At 40.6% G+C, this 27,988-nt stretch overlaps 2 protein-coding genes and 1 long non-coding RNA gene across 3 annotated transcripts in view; 2 read left to right on the forward strand and 1 right to left on the reverse strand.

Annotated features, from left to right (window-relative positions):
• LOC124876252 overlaps positions 1 to 27,988 on the reverse strand; it is a 39,040-nt gene that overhangs the window by 10,171 nt on the left and 881 nt on the right. The gene's annotated exons all lie outside the window — the stretch shown is intronic.
• Positions 2,649 to 9,367, forward strand: rnf14 (ring finger protein 14). Its single transcript, XM_047378868.1, has 9 exons — positions 2,649 to 2,769; positions 3,345 to 3,503; positions 3,602 to 3,732; positions 3,931 to 4,120; positions 5,815 to 6,200; positions 6,285 to 6,513; positions 6,850 to 7,022; positions 7,139 to 7,269; positions 8,207 to 9,367. Exons 2-9 carry the CDS (start codon positions 3,353 to 3,355, stop codon positions 8,250 to 8,252), a joined length of 1,437 nt encoding a protein of 478 aa, XP_047234824.1. The 5' UTR covers positions 2,649 to 2,769; positions 3,345 to 3,352; the 3' UTR covers positions 8,253 to 9,367.
• endou2 (endonuclease, polyU-specific 2) lies at positions 16,526 to 27,509 on the forward strand. Its single transcript, XM_047378869.1, has 7 exons — positions 16,526 to 16,724; positions 18,422 to 18,665; positions 18,905 to 19,010; positions 20,694 to 20,815; positions 26,492 to 26,604; positions 26,882 to 27,035; positions 27,140 to 27,509. The coding sequence occupies exons 2-7, from the start codon at positions 18,561 to 18,563 to the stop codon at positions 27,392 to 27,394; spliced, it is 855 nt and encodes a 284-aa protein (XP_047234825.1). The 5' UTR covers positions 16,526 to 16,724; positions 18,422 to 18,560; the 3' UTR covers positions 27,395 to 27,509.

Below are 27,988 nucleotides of genomic sequence, written 5' to 3' on the forward strand. Positions count from 1 at the left end.
CTTCTTGGCGTCCCTGTTGGGGATGCTGGATAGTGCCCCTCCCGGGGACTCCATTATTCTGCTGGGCGACTTCAACGCCCACGTGGGAAATGACAGTGACACCTGAAGAGGCGTGATCGGGAGGAATGGCCTCCCCGATCTGAATCCGAGTGGTGTTTTGTTATTGGACTTCTGTGCTAGTCACGGATTGTCCATAATGAACACCATGTTTATTATGGTCGCATGTTTTGGACACTCGGGTGAAGAGAGGGGCTGAGATGTCCACTGATCACCTCCTGGTGGTGAGTTGGATCCGCTGGAGGAGGAGAAAGCCGGACAGACTTGGCAGGCCCAAGCGCATGGTGAGGGTCTGCTGGGAACGTCTGGCAGAGCCCTCGACCAGGGATGTATTCAACTCCCACCTCCGGGAGAGCTTCGACCAGATCCCGGGGGATGTTGAAGACATAGAGTCCGAGTGGACCATGTTCTCCGCATCTATTGTCGATGCTGCTGCCCGTAGCTGCGGCCGTAAGGTCTGCGATGCCTGTCGCGTCGGCAATCCCAGAACCCGGTGGTGGACACCGGCAGTAAGGGATGCTGTCAAGCTGAAGAAGGAGTCCTATCGGCTGTGGTTGGCTTGTGGGACTCCTGAGGCGGCTGATGGGTACCGTGAGGCCAAGTGTGCTGCAGCCCGGGCGGTGGCAGAGACAAAAACCCGGGCCTGGGAGGAGTTCGGTGAGGCCATGGAGAAGGATTACCGGTTGGCCTCGAAGCGATTCTGGCAAACTGCTTCCCCCTCCTGCTTCCCCCTCAGGAGGGGGAAGCAGTGCTTCGCCAACACTGTTTATAGTGGGGGTGGGAGACTGCTGACCTCGACTGGGGACATTATTGGACGGTGGAAGGAGTACTTCGAGGATCTCCTCAATCCTGCCATCACGCATTCCGTGGTGGAAACAGAGGCTGGGGACTCGGGGTTGTACTCTTTCATCACCCAGGCTGAAGTCACCGAGGTGGTTAAAAAGCTCCGTGGTGGCAAGGCTTCGGGGGTGGATGAGATCCGCCCTGAGTACCTCAAGTCTCTGTGGATGTTGTAGGGCTGTCATGGTTGACACGCCTCTTCAACATTGTGTGGCGGTCGGGGACAGTGACTCTGGACTGGCAGACTGGGGTGGTGGTCCCCCTTCATAAGAAGGGTGACCGGAGGGTGTGTTCCAACTACAGGGGGATCACACTCCTCAGCCTCCCTGGTAAGGCCTACGCCAGGGTATTGGAGAGGAGAGTCCGACCGATAGTCGAACCTCGGCTTCAGGAGGAGCAGTGTGGTTTTGGTCCCGGCCGTGGAACACTGGACCAGCTCTATACCCTCTACAGGGTGCTCGAGGGTTCATGGGAGTTTGCCCAACCGGTTCACATGGGTTTTGTGGACCTGGAGAAGGCATTCGACTGTGTCCCTCGTGATGCCCTGTGGGGGCTGCTCCAGGAGTATGGAATCGGAGGCCCTTTATTAGGGGCCATCCGGTCCCTGTACGAGCGGAGCAGGAGTTTGGTCGGCATTGCCGGCACTAAGTCGGACCTGTTCCCGGTGCATGTTGGACTCCGGCAGGGCTGCCCTTTGTCACCGGTCCTGTTCATAACTTTTATGGACAGGATTTCTAGATGCAGCCAAGGGCCGGAGGGGGTCGGGTTTAGGGACCAGTGAATTTCGTCTCTTCTTTTTGCAGATGACGTGTTCCAGCTGGCCCCCTCTAGCCAAGACCTACAGCATGCGCTGTGGTGGTTCGCAGCCGAGTGTGAAGCGGCTGGGATGAGGATCAGCTCCTCCAAGTCCGAGGCCATGGTACTCGACCGGAAAAGGGTGGCTTGTCCTCTTCAGGTTGGAGGGGAGTTCCTGCCTCAAGTGGAGGAGTTTAAGTATCTCGGGGTCTTGTTCACGAGTGAGGGAAGAATGGAGCGGGAGATCGACAGACGGATCGGTGCGGCTGCCACAGTAATGGGGGCACTGTGCCGGTCCGTTGTGGTGAAGAGAGAGCTGAGCCGAAAAGCAAAGCTCTCAATTTACTGGTCGGTCTACGTTCCTACCCTCACCTATGGCCATGAACTTTGGGTCCTGACCGAAAGAACGAGATCCCGGATACAAGCGGCTGAAATGAGCTTCTCCGTAGGGTGGCCGGGCACTCCCTTAGAGATAGGGTGAGGAGCTTGGCCATCCGGGAGGGGCTCGGAGTAGAGCCGCTGCTCCTCCACATTGAGAGGAGCCAGTTGAGGTGGCTCGGGCATCTATACCGGATGTCTCCTGGACGCCTTCCTCGGGAGGTGTTCCAGGCACGTCCCACTGGGACCCCGCGACCCGGTCCCGGATAAGCGGAAGACGACGAGTACGAGGTATTTTAAATGTTGGCATTCTTAAATGTTATTGCAGTCAGACCAACCCTCACATACTTCAAGTATGTTCGAAGATCTGTATACACAAAGTTTGGTAATTCAGAAAACAATTTGAAATAGTATGCTGTATTGGTAACAATGTATTTAATTCTAAATTGCACATTAAACACAATAGATAAAATTTTTACAAGGTTACCGATGCCTGTAACAGGAACAGCGGCAAACTCCTTTTTGCCACTCGTAATCACATCTCGCTGGATCATTCGCCGGCTGACAGGTGAGGAACAGACCCTATCATTCTCTAGCTAACCGGGAGCGCCTAGGGTGGCGCTGTCGAACCTAAACTGACTCGTCATGACAAGAACCAGTCAAAAGGGGCAGAAGTCGTTTGTACTTGGGACACACAAGGTACTTAACTTCTTCCTTTTAATTGCAATGTACTTTTCAGTTAAATAATCTATAATAGTTTTGAATTGAACCACAGTGGTTAGAATATAGGGCCTATCTTTGCCAGTTAGCTAACAGTGCTGGCTAGCCACCTATAGCGAATATCTTTAGTTAGTTAGCTAAGCCGCAACCTAACTGTAAGCTTGAATAATGTCGGCTGGCTTCAGTCCTCAAAAACACTTTACGTTGGTTGGTGCAACATTATTAGAACACATAAGGCCTTAGAAATGCGTCCTCCAACTTTTGTACAACAGCGCAGCTTAGCTAAAGCTAAGTTATAGCAAAAGTCGGGTTATCCGCATCCATATTTGTTCCATTTTTTACATTGATCACTTTCTTTTTGGGTTACAGTTTAAGAGACAATGTTTAACCGTTTAAAGCCAATTGATAAACGAGGAATTAAGAGTTTAATGATGGACAGCATTGTGAAATTCTTATGGCATGACCAGCTGCAGTTCTCTTTGACACGGTTTATATTTTGTCTGACGTTTCTACACCCACTACATTTCGTGGCTCTATGGATCGTGTTCTTGTAGGTATGTAAATGTCTGAGGATAAGGAAGCCCAGGAAAACGAACTGCTTGCTTTAGCAAGTATCTATGATGAAGAGGAGTTCCGACAGGCGGAGTCTGCTCAAGGAGGAGAGATACAACTGTGTCTGGAGCTCCCTCCTGATTTCAAGCTGGTTGTAAAAGGTACGTCTGTCAGTAAGGCAATGAATGAAACAAGACTGGCTGTGCAGTTCGTTCATTCAACAATAAATACGAATGAACCTCTTCTCTATCTGCTGCAGGAGAGAAGACAGCTGAATATAATGTCTGCTTTTTGCCTCCTCTGGTGCTCAATTTTGAGCTTCCGGCAGACTATCCATCTACATCCCCACCGATCTTTTCACTCAGCTCCAAATGGATGGCCAAAGCTCAGGTAAGAGTCATGCTAACTCTTATGTTTTTTGTATGAAGAAAAAAAAAGATCTATCCGGGTACAATCTAGGCAGGTGAAAAGTCGGGGGATTTTCATGTCTTAGATACAGCTACACACTCTGGTTTTACCTTAGAAAATATTTATTGTTGGTCATAATTTTTTCTTAGTATTTCCTTCTCTAATATATGTCCATTTCAGCTGAGCTCTCTCTGCCAGCACTTGGATGAGTTGTGGGAAGAAAACCGGGGTTTCGAGGTTCTCTTCACATGGATCCAGTTTCTCAAAGAGGAGACTCTAGACTTTCTGAGCATCCAGTCTCCTCTTGAACTCAACAGAAGCAGCAGTAAGGGTCTAGGTGAACGACGGAAAACGGATCCAGCAGCCAAAGGTATTTTTGTTTCTTCTAATGTTGTCATTAGATGACACCAGTGAATCTTTGTCATGTAACATTTAAGTACCAGAACCAGCACAGTTTATCTACAAATTGTTCCGTTTTTGGAATTACCATTTTAAATGAAGGATCTTTTGTGTTATTATTTTAAAAATGGGTCTAGGTATAAAACAAATTAGAGTACAATGAAAAAACAAATATCCTCTTCCTCTGTTTGCTTTGTATATTACATTCTTGGGCTTTTTGTTTTCATTTTCCTGGAGGCCCCCAGTGTTTGTTCTCATTTGGAGCGAACAAGATCTTGCTTCTCTTTCCTGGATAGCATAGCTTCTTTGGAGAAAAGTTTTTTTGTTCCTACGCGTCCACTAGGAAGTTTACATACACCCATCGTGGGCATGAAAATCATGTTAATATAAGTTTTCTCAAAACGCACATAAACTGTTATATTTCCAGGGTGGAATTATAACACAACTAACAGCCCGAGTCATTTAAAAACTAGAATTTTGTGCACAGCATTGAGTTTCTTGTGGATTTTTCTCTAATCCATAAAAGCTTAAAATGAGGCGTTCAGGCAGAAATATGTATGTACACCCCTTTCTGGCACAAATCCAGCTTTTAAGCATTTTTTTTAAAACATTTTCTAATGAAGTTGGTGTCTGGGGCATTCCAGAAACTTAATGTTAGCTTGCTTTATCCACTCTAAAACCAGTTTTGATGTGTGTTTGAGATCACTGTCCTGTTGTCTAGCTGTTGATTGAGTTGGTAATAAAGATTTTGGATGCAACCCCCCCCCACCCCTTCTTCATTGTTCCATCCACTTTATGCGATGCACCAGTACTGCTGGCAGCAAACAGACCATCGGTACAATGCTACACCAACCATCCTTGAGAGGTCCTTGGCTTAAAGGCCTCATCTAAACTCCTTGCAACATATATCTTGTCTTTGTCTCCTTGGCTTTTCCATGTAGGTAGCATCTTCTTTTTCTATGGTTCCCTCTCTGTCTATTGTGATGTCAACTGGGTTCACAGTGGACAGTGCCACTGGTGTTCCAGTATCTTCCAGTTTGTGATAGGCTTGAGGCCTGGTGGTTCTCAGGTTGTTCCTGATCATTCTAACCAATTTATTTTCTTCTGAAGTTCACAGTTTGGGTCAGATGGTTGAAACTTGGACACAAAGTTGGTTTTTCCAATAGGACAATTATCCCAAACACACATCAAACTGGTTTTGGGATTGATAAAGTTAACATTAAGCTGCAGGAATGTCCCTAACCTTAACCTGTTTGAAAATTATGACAACGTCTAAAAGTTGGCTCCATGAAATAAACCAATTTCAATGAGCTTCACTATTTCTGATATAATAATTTACTTGGTCACTTCCTTTGTTTAGATTCTGCTACTTTCACAAATTAGACTTTAAGCTATGGGAGTTCCAAGCATCATCTTTGATGTACTGATAATATAAACCACTTGGTTTTATTTCAGAAGTTATTAAAAATGATTGATGTTTCTCAGTCTTTAAATGTAAATCCACATTGTGCTCTGTGTCAGTTTAGATTCTATGTAAAATCTTCAAAAGATACGATTGTTTCTTGCATGATAAAGAAATTCTTGCTCAACCATCTGTACATTATTCTAAAGTATGAAAAATTGGTGGCATGTGGAAAAACATATTTTTGCTTTTCATCTGTCCAGCTGGGGCACAGTGCGTGAGTCTGTCTGAAAAACCCGAGGAGAAGAAACCAGAGGTGAACAAAGAGATCTCTGAACAGCACTTTTCATCGTCATCTCAGTTGGACCCGCGTGCTGTGGTTTTGAAGGACCCGCACTCTGACCCCTTACCTCAGCTCCTGGACTTTGATGAGGGGCAGCGGCAGAGGGTGTTTGACAACAAGGTGTTCTGCTGTGGGATCTGTTTTTCAGATAAGCTGGGCTCCAACTGTCTCTGCTTCAAGGGGTGCCAACATGTTTACTGCAAGGTGTGCATGGCCGAGTACTTTCAGATTCAAATACGGGATGGCAATGTCCAGTGCCTTAACTGCCCTGAACCCGAATGTACCTCATTAGCCACTCCGTCACAGGTGAGACCTGCAGATTACCTTACGTTTTCTGTTCACATCTGTTTTAATCACCTAGTTATTTCACTTCTTGTCTTTGTCATTCAGGTGAAGCAGCTTGTGGACGACGAGTTGTTCGCCCGATACGACCGTTTGCTCCTTCAGTCAAGTTTGGACCTTATGGCTGACGTTGTCTACTGTCCCCGTCAGTCCTGTGGCACTGCTGTAATGGTGGAGCCAGACACAACCATGGGCATTTGCTCGGTTTGTCAGTATGCTTTCTGCACGCTGTGCAAGCTGGGCTATCATGGTGTCTCCCATTGTAAAATAACTGCAGGTAATCCCACTGATGATTCCAGTTATTGTATTGATACTTAAAAAGTATGTTGTAGAATTGAAACTGTGTTACACAAGATTAAGTAATTTATCACATAGAAAAAACAAGAAGTCATCACAAGATGAATATGAACGGTGGAACTGCTGCCTTTAGAAAGCCATACAATCTCAAATGCAAAAATCAGTTGGATTTGCAGCTGTGGAAATACTAATATGAGCCAACTGCTGCATTGAGAAACTTCTGACGACTAAATAAAATGTACGCAGATGCAACGAAAACACTGGAAAATCAGAAGATATATTTTCTACCAGTTTTAGCTTCTGTTTTACTCCTCAGATGATCTGCGTAACATAAGAGATGAGTACCTGTCATCCACCTCTGAGGGCCAGAAGTTCATGGAGCAACGCTTTGGGAAGAGGGTGGTCCAAAAAGCGGTGGAGGAATCCTTTAGCAGGGACTGGCTCAAAGAGAACTGCAAATGCTGCCCACGCTGTGGAACCAACATACAGGTGGCCTTTACCTCCCTCTAGTGGTTACAAGGCTTTAGTACATAACCATTAAAAAGGCTTCTGTCTAAATGATATGTCCCAGTTTTTGTAATTTGGTGGCCTTTCGTCTCTTCCAGAAAGTGGATGGCTGTAACAAGATGACGTGTACTTCTTGTAAACAGTACTTCTGCTGGCTGTGCCTCGGTGTCCTCAGCAAAGTCAACCCATACAGTCACTTTAACAACCCACATTCACCCTGTTATAACCAGTAAGCCACTCTTGTCAGGTTTATCCACTGCTCATAAATACAGTGCCATCCACATTTATTGACACTTCCTGTAAGGATGGGTAAAAAGCCTTGTTGCAGGAACATAATTTAACACCAAAATGTAGAAAAAAATCCAACTTTTACCTTGATTTTCTTTCTGCGGTGGTAAAAAGACCCATGTTAACAAATTCCCCAGTACTCATGCTTTGTTAGAAGAGCAGCACCTTATCTCTACTTTCAACATTTCATAATGTCAAGATCCCTCTATCTTCTCTTTTTCAGCTCAGCCCACAGATTTAGTATTTAGCTATGGGGACTAAGATTGCCATGAAGGGAGGTTGATTTCCATTTTGTTTTATTTGTCTGGGGAATTTCTGTGTTGATTTGGTCATACGTTTTATGATCAGTACTCTGCTAAAAGACCAAATAATGGCCCGATTTATTGATTTCTTGCAAAAGTCACCAGATCTGTTTAAAAAAACTTTAATGATTGCCATGGTTTTTACTGCCCCCATCCTTCTTAATGTATCTGGAGATAAGACAAAGTTAAAGGGATCTGGAGGGTTTAGAAGAAAAAAAACATCTAAATCTAAAGGATCATGGATTACAAATAAATGGAAATAGAAACATCACCCAACTTAGAAGTGTAAGAAAACATGTCCATAGAAAAACATTGTAGACAATAAAATATGCATTAGTTATATTTGTTTTAATATAACGTAATGAATTTATTAGCGGCATCATTTCTCATTAAAAACAGTTATTTAACGTGTTTTCTTCCCACAGCACTGAAAAAATGTATTTAACAGCTGGATCTTTCTTCTTGTGCTACTGTGATAAAAGATGCAATTATTTTCAGGCTTTATTAACCGTTTTTTTGCCAACAGATTACCCCAGCACTTAAAATGTCTGAATGTTTTCTCATTCCTCACTGCAGACTCTTCCACGGTGTCGAGGAGGACTGGAGCGACGAGGAGGACTGACACCAGAGGAGCGCCTCACAGCTGTACATGTTACCTAAATGCACTTTATCCTTCATCTCACGACCGTCACTTCATCTGCCCTGGAGCTCAAATGCCACTACAGTCGCGTACCTTAACACAGTTGTCATGTGTTTTGAACGTTGCCATGCCACAGAGAAGACAACAAGACAGTCAGCTCTGGGAAGTGTTTATAGTCGCAGTGAAATATCAAAATGCTACGGTTCTTCTGAACAACCTACACACAGCTGTAGGGTGGGTTAGTTGTTGCTAAGGGATCCAGCAGTTTGTCTAACAAACTTTCTGACTGAAAATGAATTATTTTAAACATTCAAAACTCAAATTAAGAGAAGATTTGACAAATAAGGTATGTAGGTTAGATCCACAATTTTTATTCCCACTCTTTTTCTCTGTGTTGGGGCATTTTCCAGCCTTGTAATAACCAAGACAATATGGAGGATCCAGTGAACGTTTTATGTTGAAAATTTAACTTGCCTGGTCCCGTATGTGAAAAGTAGAACATGACAGTTTTGAAATTCGAGATAAACTTAACAAAATATTTCTGTCCTATAAGGTAGGGGTAAAAATGCCATGACATGAGTTCCTAACTGAAATCTGTTTCTCTGCTATGATAAAGTCTGAGCACAATACAACCGTGAACAGTTTGAGTGTCTTTAAAGTTCAGTGCATTGGCCTTTATATTTTGCTGCTGGAATTATGATTATAGTATGTGGGGATGAAAACAGGTGCTTAAGTCAGGGTTTGTGGTGGACCCATTGCTAATTGCAAATACATTTTTGAATAATAATAGACTAGTGAATTCACAACTTACGATTATTTTTTGTTATGATGCCGAAACGTGTGAAAAAGAAGCAAAGAAATCCAGGAAAAACATACCAAATATCTATTTAACTTTTTTGTTGAAAAGGAACCCAATACAACCAGAACATAAAATTTGTTCCATTTTGGCATGTGATGTGCTGGTTTTCAACTTCTCACTGAAAACTATGGGTTTGAAGTTGGTGTGCACTTGGTAAAACAAATCTTAATTTCAGCCTTAAAACGCATGAACTTGCAGTTAGTTTGCAGAATCATATTCAATAAATATTCCAAAAACAGTTTCCATTCCTTTCTCCTTTCTGCATAACACCATCACTATTTGTTCATGAGCAACGCTTGTGCAGACATAGCCCCAATGACATGGAGCTGTAAGCAAAGATGGTTCAACAACGTATTGAAACAAGTGAGCTGAATATGAATCCACACATGGTTTTCAGATTTTGTATTCTTGGTCTATCACATAAAATCTAAATAAAATACATTTAGTGGTTAGAGTTTGATGGAATGAGAATGTATATTGTTAGTTTGTATTTCTATTCCAGTCGCACAATATTGTACTTTTTTTTTCTTATTACTAGACATTTTAATATAAAGATAAGTAGATGGTAAAAACAATGTTATATATAATAAAGAAAAATGCTTTTAATTTGACTGTTTAAAATCCATGCAGTTATTGGAGCAGTTTTGGATTAAATAAGAGGACTCATAACAGAAAATTACTATCAGAAATGGTAGCAAAACAGGATTAGGAATTTGTAATTTTTTACATTTAGAAGATTTTATTTGTATTTGTTTTCTTTGTAGAATGCTGGTATTTTACTGCTTGTTGGAGAGGTTAGATTAACGCTGGGTTTCTACCAGCATCTGAAATGTATGGAGAGCCGTTTCATTGAAAATTAAATAAATACTGCTAATGATAAATTATTAATAAATATTCCTTGAAATAAATAAATATCCCCATGAAATAAAACAAAATAATTGTTATAAGAAATTTTCATCAATAAATTCATTTCAAGATTTATTCAATTTACTTAAAGATTTGTTTATTTCATAATGCAGTTTTATTTTGTATAGCTACATATTTCGGTAACTTTTACTTTTTAACCCCGTTTTTCCTTTTAAGCTCTTTATTTCATGTTCTTATATTCAAATGAGGGGGCGCTAGGTGGTGCTTTCGTGGCAGTGGCCGGCAGAAGACAGCATGCCGGGGGGAGCCAGACCTAAGGGGTAAGAACGCTGTCAAAAACAATGAGTGGGTAAAGACGGAAATGTGTGCATACAGGTCCTTCTCAAAATATTAGCATATTGTGATAAAGTTCATTATTTTCCATAATGTAATGATGAAAATTTAACATTCATATATTTTAGATTCATTGCACACTAACTGAAATATTTCAGGTCTTTTATTGTCTTAATATGGATGATTTTGGCATACAGCTCATGAAAACCCAAAATTCCTATCTCACAAAATTAGCATATTTCATCCGACCAATAAAAGAAAAGTGTTTTTAATACAAAAAACGTCAACCTTCAAATAATCATGTACAGTTATGCACTCAATACTTGGTCGGGAATCCTTTTGCAGAAATGACTGCTTCAATGCGGCGTGGCATGGAGGCAATCAGCCTGTGGCACTGCTGAGGTCTTATGGAGGCCCAGGATGCTTCGATAGCGGCCTTTAGCTCTTCCAGAGTGTTGGGTCTTGAGTCTCTCAATGTTCTCTTCACAATATCCCACAGATTCTCTATGGGGTTCAGGTCAGGAGAGTTGGCAGGCCAATTGAGCACAGTGATACCATGGTCAGTAAACCATTTACCAGTGGTTTTGGCACTGTGAGCAGGTGCCAGGTCGTGCTGAAAAATGAAATCTTCATCTCCATAAAGCTTTTCAGCAGATGGAAGCATGAAGTGCTCCAAAATCTCCTGATAGCTAGCTGCATTGACCCTGCCCTTGATAAAACACAGTGGACCAACACCAGCAGCTGACATGGCACCCCAGACCATCACTGACTGTGGGTACTTGACACTGGACTTCTAGCATTTTGGCATTTCCTTCTCCACAGTCTTCCTCCAGACTCTGGCACCTTGATTTCCGAATGACATGCAGAATTTGCTTTCATCCGAAAAAAGTACTTTGGACCACTGAGCAACAGTCCAGTGCTGCTTCTCTGTAGCCCAGGTCAGGCGCTTCTGCCGCTGTTTCTGGTTCAAAAGTGGCTTGACCTGGGGAATGCGGCACCTGTAGCCCATTTCCTGCACATGCCTGTGCACGGTGGCTCTGGATGTTTCTACTCCAGACTCAGTCCACTGCTTCCGCAGGTCCCCCAAGGTCTGGAATCGGCCCTTCTCCACAATCTTCCTCAGGGTCCGGTCACCTCTTCTCGTTGTGCAGCGTTTTTTGCCACACTTTTTCCTTCACACAGACTTCCCACTGAGGTGCCTTGATACAGCACTCTGGGAACAGCCTATTCGTTCAGAAATGTCTTTCTGTGTCTTACCCTCTTGCTTGAGGGTGTCAATAGTGACCTTCTGGACAGCAGTCAGGTCGGCAGTCTTACCCATGATTGGGGTTTTGAGTGATGAACCAGGCTGGGAGTTTTAAAGGCCTCAGGAATCTTTTGCAGGTGTTTAGAGTTAACTTGTTGATTCAGATGATTAGGTTCATAGCTCGTTTAGAGACCCTTTTAATTATATGCTAATTTTGTGAGATAGGAATTTTGGGTTTTCATGAGCTGTATGCCAAAATCATCCGTATTAAGACAATAAAAGACCTGAAATATTTCAGTTAGTGTGCAATGAATCTAAAATATATGAATGTTAAATTTTCATCATGACATTATGGAAAATAATGAACTTTATCACAATATGCTAATATTTTGAGAAGGACCTGTATTAGTCAATAGTTGTGCATAAGTAAAATCCAAAACAGGTATTGTATATTTTCTCTGTAAGAATACAAAATAAAATATTACGGCTTCAAGAACTTACAAACACAAAGTTCAAGTTTACAGTTGTGGTTTATTCTTTATGAATACAATATGCTATAACAGTTTGTGAATACGATTTATTTTTTTTTGAGAATAAGAATTTACATCAGCGACTTGGTGTCACGTGATCTCAGGCTGGTTAGTGGAGCGTAGTTCGATTCGCGTTGCGCATGCGCTGTCACACTCCTCACCGCCATTAAACTTCGTGCCGGAATGGGAGGTAATTCAGTCTAAAAGGAATATTAGGAACAGAGGGGAGATAGGGAGGAAATCAAGAGTATTATAAATAATGCATTGTTCCTATTTTTATGAAATACAAAACTAAATTATAGAATATAGTGGGTGGAGTTATACAATGATGTACAGTAGGTGGCGGTATGCACCTCTGAATTTGTTGCGAACCGCCAGCAGAAGAAGAGAAGAAGAAGAAGAAGCAGCAGCAGCACTAGCGCCAAAAGAAGGGACCAAGAGCATATATTAACGACATTAATACATATATAAACTTTTTAACATTACCTGGCTTTGTACCGTAGTTTCTTGGTCCGTTCTTTTGGCGCTAGTGCTGCTGCTTCTTCTTCTGCTGGCGGTTCGCAACAAATTCAGAGGTGCATACTGCCACCTACTGTACATCATTGTATAACTCCACCCACTATATTCTATAATTTAGTTTTGTATTTCATAAAAATAGGAACAATGCTTTATTTATAATACCCTTGATTTCCCCCTCATCTCCCCTCTGTTCCTAATATTCCTTTTAGACTGAGTTACCTCCCATTCCGGTGTTACGTCGCTTCCGTTTCCCCATCAGATACAGTTTCCCCAGCGTCTCCTTGCCGCTCACGCGGCAAAAAAGGCGCGTGCTTGTTGCAGGCTCGGAACTGTGGAAGCAAATTGTTACCATATTTCAAATGAAAAAGCATTTTCAGAAATGCTTTTTCATTTTAAGAATGTGGCTGCATTGTTTGACTCATAAATGAAATTAGTTATCAATAATCCTATTTGTATATTAATTTTCTTCTTCAAGACTGCTCATTCTGTCACTTAATTAAAATGAAAAAGACATTTGAGATTTATTTTTCAAAATGTACCCCAGCAAATAGATACCAAAATTCAATTTGAAATGTAAAATTTGAAAATGAAAAAGCATTTCCAGAAATGCTTTTTCATTTTAAGAATGCGGCTGCGTTATTTGACCCATAAATAAAATTAGTAATCAATCATCCTATTTGCATTTGCATTTTCTTCTTTACGCCTGCACATTTTATGCCATGATCAAAAAGAAAACAAAGCAGATATTGCTTTTTTCGTTTTCGTGGTCTGCCCGCAAAGTACTGCCCAGAACTCGAAAACGAAAAAGCATTCCGAGCTGCGGGCGCAGAAGAGTGACGTCAGCAGCCGCTCTTCCTCAGCTCCCTGCTGACCGAGCAACCCATCTTGTTCGGTGGGATGCGCGGTGGGATTTATTTATAATTTTCTGTGAGTGACAATTCAGAATAGCCGCTCATGCTCTATAATAAACCGGCTGTTTGTGCAATAAATTGTCGTCATCCTTTCAACACGTCACACATACACATAGTGCTATTTATTTATTTTATACCTTATGTTATGGGTCTAAAGCTGTTTATTAAATAATAATCAATAATGAAATCATTATGTAAAGGTAACAGGCTATAACAATAATGACAACCCATTTGCCGATAATCAGCATCAGCTTCCACAAAAACAGCGGCAACCGCATTGGCAAGCTTTTACGGCCGGTCTGGCACCTTCTGGCATCCTCGCGGAATCCCGTGCCACCCTGCGGCAGACTGTGGCAGTTCCGGTGGCAGCTTCGGTGGCAGGCTGTGGCAGTTCCGCCACAGCCTGCCACCGGAACTACCAGTTCTGCCTGTCACTGCTGCAAATTGAGCTCGGCCCTGCTGCAATTCAATCAATTTCTCGGCACGTTTGCAATGTAATGCAATGCAGACGTGCACAGCGCCTCCCAACGAACAAGATGGGTAGCTCGGTCAGCAGGGAGCTGAGGAAGAGCGGCTGCTGACGTCACTCTTCTGCGCCCGCAGCTCGGAATGCTTTTTCGTTTTCGAGTTCTGGGCAGTACTTTGCGGGCAGACCACGAAAACGAAAAAGCAATGTCTGCTTTGTTTTCTTTTTGATTATGGCATAAAATGTGCAGGCGTGAAGAAGAAAATGCAAATGCAACTAGGATGATTGATTACTAATTTTATTTATGGGTCAAATAACGCAGCCGCATTCTTAAAATGAAAAAGCATTTCTGGAAATGCTTTTTCATTTTCAAATTTTACATTTCAAATTGAATTTTGGTATCTATTTGCTGGGGCATATTTTGAAAAATACATCTCAAAAGTATTTTTCTTTTTCATTTTAATTAAGTGAAAGAATGAGCAGTCTTGAAGAAGAAAATTAAAATGCAAATAGGATTATTGATAACTAATTTCATTTATGAGTCAAACTATGCAGCCACATTCTTAAAATGAAAAAGCATTTCTGAAAATGCTTTTTCATTTGAAATATGGTAACGATTTGCTTCCATAAAACCGTCGCGCTGTGCTCGCACCATAGGGGAACTACGGTAACCCTGAAAGCTCAAATGTCGTGTTTTGGAGAAGTCGATCTACATTTGTTTAGCTAGTGTGTTGTTATTAGATAAACTAATATATCATCATTTATAGATAGATAGATGTAAATATAACGACACATATTTATATACACACACACAGACGTATATATATATATAGAGAGAGACTACAGATATCTATACTGTTGTGATCCTATATGGTCCTATAAATGTACTATAAACCCTCGTCAGATTCCCCCTGCATAAAACAGGGGAAACGGTATCTAACGGTCCTATAAACTCCATCAGATACTGTTCCCCCTGTTTCGCATCCTGATGGATCTCCACACCCTGTCAGATAGCGTTCCCCCTGTGTTAAACAGGGGGAATCTGACGGGGTTTATAGTACATTTATAGGACCATATAGGATCACAACAGTATAGATATCTGTAGTCTCTCTCTCTCTCTATATATATATACGTCTGTGTGTGTGTATATAAATATGTGTTGGTATATTTACATCCATCTATCTATCTATCTATCTATCTATCTATCTATCTATCTATCTATCTATCTATCTATCTATCTATCTATCTATCTATCTATCTATCTATCTATCTATCTATCTATCTATCTATCTATCTATCTATAAAATGATGATATATGACTTTATCTTATATCAACACACTAGTTAAACAAATGTAGATCGACTTCTCCGAAACACGACATTTGAGCTTTCAGGGTTACCGTGGTAACCGTCGCGTCAGAACCGTCGCGCTGTGCTCGACGGGCACAGCCTGCAACAAGCACGCGCCTTTTTTGCCGCGTCAGCGGCAAGGAGACGCTGGGGAAACCGTATCTGATGGGGAAACGCGAATCGACGTAACACCGGCACGACGTTTAATGGCGGTGAGGAGTGTGACAGCGCATGCGCAACGCGAATCGAACTACGCTCCACTAACCAGCCTGAGATCACGTGACACCAAGTCGCTGATGTAAATCGTATTCTCATAGAAAAGAAATCGTATTCACAAACTGTTATAGCATATTGTATTCATAAAGAATAAACCACAACTGTAAACTTGAACTTTTTGTTTGTAATTTCTTGAAGCTGTAATATTTTATTTTGTATTCTTATAGAGAAAATAAACAATACCTCTTTTGGATTTTACTTATGCACAACTATTGACTAATATGCACACATTTCCTTCTTTACATACACATTGTTTTTGACAGCGTTCTTACCCCATAATAATCAGCATTGATTTCCACAAAAACAACGTGGCTCGGTCCTGCTGTCCCAGCGCCACCTAGCGGATAAAACCCCGCCCCCTCATTTGAATATAAGAACATGAAATAAAAAGAGCTTAAAATTAAAAACGGAGTTAAAAAGTAAAAGTCACTGAAATACGTAAAGTAGCTTTACAAAATAAAAGTGTCACAAAATAAAACTGCATTATGAAATAAATAAATAAATAAATAAATCTTAAAGTAAATTAAATAAATCTTGAAATGAATTAAATAAAATAAGATGAAAACTTCTTTTAACATAATAATTTTGTTTTATTTCATGGGAATATTTATTTCATGGAATATTTATTAATAATTTATCAATAGCAGTATTTATTTAATTTTGAATGAAACGGCTCTCCATAGAAATGTGACCCCATATTTACCCTGTAATCCAGAGGTGATGCTGTGAGAGACAGGGGAACAATGAAACGACAAAGGAATAAAGAGCCACCGTTTTAGCTGAACTTGAAAAGAGACGTCATTGTGTATTCTCTTTGGCCAGAGTTGCTGACTGTGGAGAACCCCTTAGAACGGCCCCTCTCTCCTGCCCTGTCCCCATCCCCTGACTCGTGCCTGCCCTCCTATCCCCCCCTTCCTTCTCCATAGGCAATGACTGACTGATTGACTGATTGGGCCTTTACTACGAAAGGCTCCTGCAGTCAGAAACTCAGGAAACCAGTCCCAGGAAGCACCAGGCCTACACTGAGAAACGTCCGCACATCAGTCCCTAGTCGCTCCTCGTTTATTCACAGCAGCACAACTGGACTGAAAGAAGCAGGTCAGTGGATTTTGATGGGGTCTAATGATGCATATGGAGCTGCCATGTTGTGCTAAACTCTTATTGCTCATAATTCAACCCTGTTCTGGGTGCTCTTTAGCTGTAAGGAACATGAAATTCGTTTTTGAATATTTTCTTTCCAAATAGATTTTTACATGTTCACTTAGGTAGACAGCATGCATTTAGACTCTGGAACATGTGTGTGACAAATTAAATATACTGAGTGAAAATGAAAAAATAAAACCAGGTAACACATAAGCTTTTCTTTCTCATTGCCTGACATTAAAATAGACTAACCATATATTGTTTTAGGTCAATTACGATTGTCAAAATTATTTCTATTTGCTACGTCCCAAATTAATGATGAGAATTTGTTCAGAATTTATTGTTATGTTGGAGAATTGCCTTTTAAATTAATGTCAATCATTGTGAGTATCTGTCCACAAAATTCTCACTGTAGTTTACTGGAATTTTGACCCATTCCTCCTGACAGAACTAGTATAAATGAATAAAGTTTCAACCATTTACCATTTCAGAGTTAAAATCAAGGCTTTGTGATGGCCACTCCAAAACAATGACTTTGTTGTCCTTAACCTAACTTGCAACAAACCTGTATGGTTTGTATAACTGCCCATTTTGAAAACCTATTTGGCCCAAGCTTTAACTTCCTGGCTGATGTCTGGCGATGTTAGTTAAATATTTCTTCACAATGTTCTTTCCTCATGATGCCATTTATTTTATAACCAGTCCCTCCACATTACACAATCCTGCCATTCACATACTTCACAGTTACAATGGTGTTCGTAGACTTGCAAGATTCCCCATTTTCCTCCAAATATAATGACAGCTATTATGCCCAAACACCTCAATTTTAGTTTCATGGGATCACAGGACATGTCTCCAAAACTAAAGGTTTTTGCCCCTACGTGCATTGGCAAACTGTAATGTGATTTTATGTTGCATTTTGAGTAATGGCTTCTTCCTTGCTGAGTGGCCTTTCAGCTCATGTCAGTAAAGGACTCGTTTCCGTGTGAACAATGAAACTCCCAGTATCTTCACAAGGTTCACAAGGTTTGTTTCATTTGTTCTTGGGTTGATTCGCACATTTCCTACTAAAACACAGTCATCTCTGGGACATGGAATCCATCACATCCCTTAACGGTATAATGTCTGGACAGTCCTATGTTGTGCATACTTGCATATAATTGTTTGTAAAGATGAAAGTGGCACCTTCAGGCATCTTAAAATTGTACTGAAGGATAAACCACACTTGTGGAGACCCAGGGTTCTCCTCATGATATGTTGTCTTATTTCTTTTGGTGTTTAAATGATGTCACAAAAAGAAGTGGTAGGTCTCAGGCGTTGCCTTGAAATACATCCACAGGCATCCTTCTAGTTAATAGAAGCTTATAAAGTCATGACATCTGCGCTTTCCCAACCGCTTAAAGGTATAGAAAAGTTTGTGTATGTAAACATCTGGATTTAGGAAAGTAATAATCTCTCTCCTCCTATTCTGGTATTCAGTAAATAGAAAATATTTTGGTAATCCTAACTGATCTAAAACAGAAAATCTTAGTCTGATGTAATATTAGATAGTGAGATTAAAACAGTTCTTTTTAAACAGTGAATGTAAATATGTCGTTTCAATTATATGTCAGATGTTTGAGACTAATTAATTTTTTAATTCATTGCTTTAGGATATCCAGATTTGTAATTGTTTACCTCTGGAGGTCAGCTGAGGCATTAACCTTACCACTGCGATCAGAAGGAGACTGAGACTGAACTATTTTCGGCAACCGTGGAACGAGGAGCACAAGGAGCACAAGGAGCGACTGCATGATGATTGAGAGTGACAGAGAGCTGTCGGCCATGGTGCAGGAGATATGGGACAACGATGTCAGCCGACTCAAACCTGGAAAAGACTACAGGATATCTCTGCAGGTGCACCGCCTTCAGGGACATGTAGCAAAAAAATATTCAAATTATTTCATGTTATTGCAGATTGTTCCATTTTCATTTTTTTTATTTTTGATCCTGCATTAAACATTAATAATGAGGTCAGGCCCTCACTGTTTCGTCAGTCTTATACCTGTACATCAGTAAAAAAAGCATTTGTTTAGCATCCTTCTAAGCTTTTTGGAGTAAACAAAAGGTATGATCATGTTTTCTCTCTGCTGCAGGGCAAAGCTGGAGACAACATGGGCAGCAATGACAACAATGAGAGAGCAGGACTTCCTCTGTTTACATTTGTCAATGAGAATATTTTCAAAAAGGAGACGTTTTTAGGTCAGTGCTCTAGGTGGAATTTTACGTGAGTGGCTGAAGAAGCCTTTACTTCTGCAAGCTTTCCCTTGTCAAAGAATACAGCAACTCTTTCACCTATATACAGTGCCTCTATAAAGTATTCACAACCCTTGAACTTTGTGATATTCAATATTTTATTGCATGGGACATAATTGTAAACTAGAGGGGAAAAGAAAAACTTTTTTAGGACTACAAATCTGCAAAATGTGGTGTGTATTTCAAGTGACTCTCCCTGAGTCTAACTTTGTAGAACCACCTTTCACTGGAAACACAGCTACAAATCTTATGGGGTATTTCTCTACCAGCTTTGCACACCTAGAGAATGAAAATTGTTCCCATTCCCAGCCAACATTTACATATGGGGCCCATATAGGTCGGAAATGGGCTGAAAATGGACTCCAGATGGAGCTGACCAAGACACAGTTGCCTAATGTTAGCTGTCTATATAGGTTTGATCTAGGAACGTTGATGGTTAAATGTGGGATCCAAATGGGTTCTATATGTGCTGCCTAGTTTAAATGTATCTTTCCTAATAACTGTTTGAGACCCTACTATAACTTATATAAGGTGTTCAACTTGTTTTTCTGTTATGGGTTGTTTTTGGTCTACCCATTATAGGGTGCACACAAGAGACTCATTGTGAGCTCAGGCCCAGTCAGTATCCCTAAGCCCAAAGAAAATTCATACGGGGCCCACATAACAACGTTGACTGAGTCCTTCAACACAGACATTCCTCTCTAGTTCATTTTAGGTTATCCCAAGGATTTTCAAGGCCAGAAAGGATAAAGAGTCCTTCCAACATGCTCTGGGTCTTCTGTCGGGGTCTCCTCCCATTGGGAGTGGCCCAGAATATCTTGAAAGGAAGACACCCAAGAGGCAGATGTATTTAAACAGTTAAATTACACACAGATAGACTCAATTAACTACCTAGGTCTTTTTTGCAACTTTCATCTGGTTTCATTTATGGGTATCAGAGTAACGCAGGCTAAATACAAATGCACACCACACTTTTCAGATCATTATTTGTAAAAAGAAAAATTAGGAAAAAGATATCATAAAAACCCAGCATCATTCCACTTGACAATTATGTTCTACTGAGTGTTGGTCTTTCACATAAAATGACCAGTGAAATATATTAATGTTTGTGGGTGGAATAAAAAGTTTGAAGGGAATGAATACTTTCACAAGGCACTTGTACCTCTTACACAACTGTCCTATAAACAATCCCTACAATGCTGTAACCACGTCATACATTCTTGGCCTGTTTGCTGTAAACCATCGCCTCCTCTTAAAGGGAAGCTGCACCATGACAAACAGTGGCATATTGTGCAATCAGAGCATGTATAGCAGAAAAATGTTCATCTTTTTTCATATCTGATGAAATTTTCAGCTAGGTATACTCTGTTGTAAAAGGAAACAGAGCTATTTCCCATTTCCAGTGGGGTCAGAAAAAGAGCAAATTCATTTTCCTTGCTTGTATTATGTTTAGATGCTGTTCAGCCCTGGGAGGATTGATCAGAGTATTTCTGCCTTGCTGATGGTTCTCCGACTGTGCTTTACTTGCTGTAATCTTCATGTTTCTGGGATTGGACAGCTTTAAACATTAGATAATAGCCTGCAATGCATGCTGACCTAAAAATAAATAACCAATATTTGATTCCACAGCCTTCATCTCACTTCTGGATAACTATGAAAGTGACACAGGTGTGCCAGAGATTGTAACCCCTGAGGAAGTAGCCGAGAACCACAGGTTCCTGGACGCCATCATTCAGACTTCCACTATGAAGGTACCTGCAGCGAAGGGATTGAATCTGACTGAATGAATCACTTTCATTAGTGTAAAATATGACAGCAATTCTGAAGATCCTGTTTTAAAAGTTTGAAAATGAACCCAAAAAGCAGCAGGGTATCTAAAGGCCATTTTTGCAGATTAATGTAGTTTCAGCAAAGCCACAGAAGAACAGCCTGCCACGTGTGTGAGGCAAAGATAGCACGATGGCCAATCAAAAACAGACCAAAACCCATCCCGTCACCTCTTAATATAAAGTTCCAGACAGAAATACAAAGCCTGCTTTTCGGGGTCATTCCAAAACATTAACATTAGTAAGCTTTATCCAGTTCATAGCCAATATTGATGTGTGTTTGGGATCTTTGTCATGTTGTCCAAGTTTTAACTGTATGATGTTCTTTTGAGGTGAAGCTTAGGAATTTGCAGAGGTGGTATATATGGGGTAAGAATGCTGTCAGAACAATGTGTATGTAAAGACAGAAATGTGTGCATATTAGTCAATAGTTGTGCATAAGTAAAATCCAAAACAGGTATTGTATATTTTCTCTGTAAGAATACAAAATAAAATGTTACAGCTTCAAGAAATTACAAACACAAAGTTCAAGTTTACAGTTGTGGTTTATTCTTTATGAATACAATATGCTACAACAGTTTGTGAATACGATTTATTTTCCATGAGAATACGGATTTACATCAGCGACTTGGCATTGCTTGATCTCGGGCTGGTTAGTGGAGCACAGAGTTAGTCGACTCGCGTTGTGCATGCGCTGTCACACTCCTCACCGCCATTAAACGTAGTGCCGGGATTGGATGACGGAAAAAGGTAATGGGAGATAATTCAGTCTAAACGGAATATTAGGAACAGAGGGGAGATGGGGGGGGGAAATCAAGGGTATTATAAATAAAGCATTGTTCTTATTTTTATGAAATACAAAACTAAAACATAGAATATAGTGATTAGAGTTATACAATTATGTACAGTAGGTGGCGGTATGGACCTCTGAATTTGTTGCGTACCACCAGCAGAAGAAGAAGAAGCAGCAGCACTAGCGTTAAGATGACAACTGTAAACTTGAACTTTGTGTTTGTAATTTCTTGAAAGCTGTAACATTTTATTTTGTATTCTTACAGAGAAAATATACAATACCTCTTTTGGATTTTACTTATGGACAACTATTGACTAATATGCACACATTTTCGTCTTTACATACACATTGTTTTTGACAGCGTTCTTACCCCATAGGTACCAAGTCATTGTATTGCAAGTCACAAGTAAATCTCAAGTCTTTCCACGAAAGTCTCAAGCATAGGCATGAAAGTCGCAAGTCGAGTCCAAAGTCAACTGATGTCTTTAATTTCAAGTCTTAAACAAGTAATACCAATTTTAACATGATTTAAATTAAAAAAGTGCTTTCATCCAGTAGAACAACTAGCAAGAGGACATTAACTTCAAAATTGTCTGAAAATTCATACTGATGTTGCTTTTTACAATAAATATTAATCGAAACACAAAAAACCAATAATATTTATATAATATGTGCAAAATTCATATTTTACAGCCAATATTAACCAAAACAAATATGAGCAAACCAAAAAATTCATTAAAAATAAACCAAATTAAAAATAACCAAATTTCTATACAAAATAAACAATTATTTCCATGTTGACCAACTGCAACAGTACAAACCTGCTTTTTCAACAGGCATTTTGCATCTTACAAATTTGTATGTGAAAAAGAAATAACTGAATAAATAAACAAAGCTATTTTTAGCATAGTGCCATTAAACCTAAACTATAAAAATGAAGCACTGCAAGCATGGCATTTGTAACAAATCAAGATATCAGGTCTTTTCAAGTTAAAGTCCAAATGAAGTAATGACTCAATGGTGTGAAAGTCCAAGTCAAGTCCAAAGTCTTTTATGATTTTATCAAGTTGAATCAAAAGTGATTAAATTTGTGAGTTTAGTCTGACTTGTTTCTAAGTCACCTGAGTTGAGTCCAGACCTCTGGGAAATTGTAATTAGTCCTCCATCTTCCTTAAATCATCCACTTTGTGTTGTGCACAAGTACTACTGGCAGTGAAACAGACCCACAGCATGACGCTACCTCCACCATGCAGTTGTTACAGTGTTCTTAGGTTTGAAAGCCTCACCTTGACTCCACCAAATATTTATCTTGATATTGTAACCAAATAGCTCAATACTAGTCTAATCTGACCATAAAACGTTTCTCTAGGAGGCATTTGGCTTGTCCATCCAGGCAGCTGGACGTTGCAGTTGAGCTTTAAGGTGTAGGTTTTGGAGAAGGATCTCTTTTCTTGGTCGGCACCCTCTCGGGCCATGTGATGTAAAACATAATTCCCTGGTGCTCCAACATCACTGAAAATCTCAGTGGTGCTTGAGGCGTTCTTAAATTTCTTTCATCTAAGGGTAATGGTTTGGGTCACATTCCAGCAGGATAAAGATCCCACACACACATCAAAACTAGTTTTGGAATGGACCAACCAGGCTACAATAAAACTCCTGGAATGGTCTTCCCAAAGGCCCAACCTCAGTCCAACTAAACCCATACAGGCTAAGCTTAAAGGCCAGATCCTGGAGCGGCGGGTGGCTCAGTTGGTGCAGCATTGGCATTGTGTGCAGAGGCTATAGTCCTTGAAACGGTTGTCCTGGGTTTGACATTTGCTCTCCATCTTCCTCTTCTCTCTCCACCCTTTTTCCTAATGGATTACTGTTCAATAAAGCCAACTAGTGCCAAAAAAAGCTTCAAAAAACAAAAGCCAGACCAAGACCAGGAAACTAACCAATTTACATTAACAATACCAAATCTGACAAGAAAAGTGGCCAGTCGTCTAGACATTGTTTCAAAGGCTTCTTGATGCTGACAAACCTGTCTGATTTTAACCACAGGTGGATTAGTGAAAATCCAGAATGAATTAAAACATCTGTACTCAATTCATGTTTTTAAAAATCACCAAAATAGGTTGTTCTATCCTAAAAACCGTTTTGAGTGCATTTTAAAAAGCCTAAAGTTGAGATGATAAAAATACCAAACTGATTGCTTGTAAACTTCTGACTGAAACTGTATTTATGAGGGTGCAGGAAAACATTACATCAGGTGTATGTGTCCAACATCTAGGCAAAAATACATATGCTACACATCCAGTCACACCATAAAACTACAGACCTGACAAAGCTGCACAGTGGTGGCTCTTGCAAAGGTTTATATATACAACAATGGCACAGGAATGATGCTCATCATGCATCAAACTACAGGTCCTTCTCAAAATATTAGCATATTGTGATAAAGTTCATTATTTTCCATAATGTAATGATGAAAATTTAACATTCATATATTTTAGATTCATTGCACACTAACTGAAATATTTCAGGTCTTTTATTGTCTTAATACGGATGATTTTGGCATACAGCTCATGAAAACCCAAAATTCCTATCTCACAAAATTAGCATATCATTAAAAGGGTCTCTAAACGAGCTATGAACCTAATCATCTGAATCAACGAGTTAACTCTAAACACCTGCAAAAGATTCCTGAGGCCTTTAAAACTCCCAGCCTGGTTCATCACTCAAAACCCCAATCATGGGTAAGACTGCCGACCTGACTGCTGTCCAGAAGGCCACTATTGACACCCTCAAGCAAGAGGGTAAGATACAGAAAGAAATTTCTGAACAAATAGGCTGTTCCCAGAGTGCTGTATCAAGGCACCTCAGTGGGAAGTCTGTGGGAAGGAAAAAGTGTGGCAGAAAACGCTGCACAACGATAAGAGGTGACCGGACTCTGAGGAAGATTGTGGAGAAGGGCCGATTCCAGACCTTGGGGGACCTGCGGAAGCAGTGGACTGAGTCTGGAGTAGAAACATCCAGAGCCACCGTGCACAGGCGTGTGCAGGAAATGGGCTACAGGTGCCGCATTCCCCAGACCTGGGCTACAGAGAAGCAGCACTGGACTGTTGCTCAGTGGTCCAAAGTACTTTTTTCGGATGAAAGCAAATTCTGCATGTCATTCTGAAGTCAAGGTGCCAGAGTCTGGAGGAAGACTGGGGAGAAGGAAATGCCAAAATGCCAGAAGTCCAGTGTCAAGTACCCACAGTCAGTGATGGTCTGGGGTGCCGTGTCAGCTGCTGGTGTTGGTCCACTGTGTTTTATCAAGGGCAGGGTCAATGCAGCTAGCTATCAGGAGATTTTGGAGCACTTCATGCTTCCATCTGCTGAAAAGCTTTATGGAGATGAAGATTTTATTTTTCAGCACGACCTGGCACCTGCTCACAGTGCCAAAACCACTGGTAAATGGTTTACTGACCATGGTATCACTGTGCTCAATTGGCCTGCCAACTCTCCTGACCGGAACCCCATAGAGAATCTGTGGGATATTGTGAAGAGAACGTTGAGAGACTCAAGACCCAACACTCTGGATGAGCTAAAGGCCGCTATCGAAGCATCCTGGGCCTCCATAAGACCTCAGCAGTGCCACAGGCTGATTGCCTCCATGCCACGCCGCATTGAAGCAGTCATTTCTGCAAAAGGATTCCCGACCAAGTATTGAGTGCATAACTGTACATGATTATTTGAAGGTTGACGTTTTTTGTATTAAAAACACTTTTCTTTTATTGGTCGGATGAAATATGCTAATTTTGTGAGATAGGAATTTTGGGTTTTCATGAGCTGTATGCCACAATCATCCGTATTAAGACAATAAAAGACCTGAAATATTTCAGTTAGTGTGCAATAAATCTAAAATATATGAATGTTAAATTTTCATCATTACATTATAGAAAATAATGAACTTTATCACAATATGCTAATTTTTTGAGAAGGACCTGTATATCCTGTTAGAGTGCAAACATTTGCCATAGCCATTACAGGCAAACTGTTGCAGAGATTCTAAAAAGTGGGATGGATGGAAATGAAAAAAAACCCTGCATACACTTACAAGGTCTCTATCACCCTTGAATGACAACGTTACCTCCCTTCATCAGGCAGGTTATGATGTCCATTAGGTTGACTGAAAACGTTGGAATAGTTCCCTTTATTCTTTCAGTTAGTTTGTATGCGGTCCTTAATTATACAGTACCTTACAGTGATTTCATACCCTTAAATTGTTCCAACAAACAAAACTAAAAATTTTACAAATGAAAACCTGAAACATACGTTGTGTATTTGTATTTAGGTCCCTTTACTTTTATACCCCTAAATGAAATCTGGTGCATCCAGTTGCCTTCAGAATTAGTAAATAGAGTGCACCAGTGTGTGATTTAATCTAAGTATAAATATCGTGGTTCTGTGAAGGCCTCATAGGTTTGTCAGATAACGTTAGTGAATAAAATTACATGCCACACTTTTGAGATTTTTCTTTTCCTTTCACTTTACAATTGGGCCCTACATTGTGTTGGTCTATTTCATAATATCCCAATAAAATACAAAGACGTTTGTGATTGTAATGTGACAAAATGTGAAAAACCTCAAGGGTCAGGAAAACTTTTATCTTGGCACTGTTTTGATCTGATTTTATTGTACGGGACTTTAATGGAAAATGTGTATCTTTTTGCCTGATAAAATTTATAAATCCAATTTACATCATTACTATTAATAGCATGGGTCACTGTGATGGCAACATGACAGGACATTGAAGAGAAACCTGTGTTTACTGCTTTTAGATAGCTCATAAATACCTGGTGGAGAAGCACCTCTCTCCTCAAGATGAGACAGAATTTAAGGAGCAGCTCTACAGGATCTGGTTTGAACTCTATGCAAGGAGAGGATCCAGTAGGTGGGTGGTAACTGCCAAAACATCTAAATATAACTCCACAAGAGGAATCTAACAGCATGATGGTTATCATATCACACCGAGAATGTGTCTCAGAAAATTAGAAGCTGATGCAAAGTACCAGTGTAGCGCATAATGTTTATAGCTGTGTCGCAGGCACGTTATATATCGCCTAAAAATAATTTAGGTGAAACCATATGATGTTTTCGATTTAATAGAAAAAAAATAAACCACATAGGTCAACATATTACTGGATCCATGTTCTTGTTTCTGCCTGCAGGCCAGACTCTTCAGGGTTTGAACATGTGTTTGTCGGTGAGACAAGAGGAGGCCGGACTGTCATCGGTTTTCACAACTGGATCCAGCTGTACTTACAAGAAAAGCTGGGTCACATTGATTACAAAGGCTACAGTGTCACAGCAAATTCTCCTCAGGTGCAACATGCTCTTATATACAGATTATATTTTGACTCCCATCTATTTACTTTTGTACCCACTGCTTGCATAATCCTGCTTGTTTTATTTCCTGTTCCACGCAGCCCGACGAGTACAAACACATCCTGGCGTTACAGTTCAGCTGGAAAAACGGCATAAAGCCCAAGGGCAGCATCTTCATCGGCGTCAGTCCCGAGTTCGAGTTCGCCCTTTACACTCTCTGTTTCCTCACCTCGCCAAATGAGCGTGTCAAAGTGCATTTCAGTTTCTATGACGTGGAGATTGTCTGTCACCACTACAACCAGAAGCACATAGGCACCACCTACCCTGTGCTACTTAGGTACAGGAATCCTCAGTAAGACTTGATTGGAAATCAGTCCGATATATTGCCTCTCCAACACTTGATGTTACAAAGTGTCACGGGTACTGTTGGTGTCTTTTTGTTTTACACAATAAAGACTTCCAAGACCCATTTGCATTTTGTTTCTCTGCCCAGAATAATGTTCAGTGCCATGCAAAAGTATTCATATTCCTTGAACTTGCTTTTATATTTTGTTGCAATATAACCATAAACATTAATGTATTTTATTGGGATTTTATGTCACAGACCAACACAAAGTTGTGCGTGATTGTCAAGTGAAATCAAAATGTATGCAATAAAAATGGAAAAGTGAGGGAAGCATTTGTATCCAGCCCTCTTTACTCAGAGACAATCAATTTAATAACTTTAGGAGTATTGGAAAACTGCTAACCTACAAAGGCATGACCATCCACCTAACCCGACAGGCTGTTCAAGGATAGCACTAATCAGAGAAGCAACCAAGAGACCCATGAAAACTCTGGAGGAGCTCCAAAAGTCCACCGCTCAGGTGGGAGAATCAGTTAATAGGAGGGCAAGAAGCCACTGTTGAAAGTTTGTGACAAACTGTGTAAGGGACATAGCAAACGTGGTT

Source organism: Girardinichthys multiradiatus, chromosome 11 (assembly GCF_021462225.1).
Source record: "Girardinichthys multiradiatus isolate DD_20200921_A chromosome 11, DD_fGirMul_XY1, whole genome shotgun sequence".
Lineage (NCBI taxonomy): Eukaryota > Metazoa > Chordata > Actinopteri > Cyprinodontiformes > Goodeidae > Girardinichthys > Girardinichthys multiradiatus.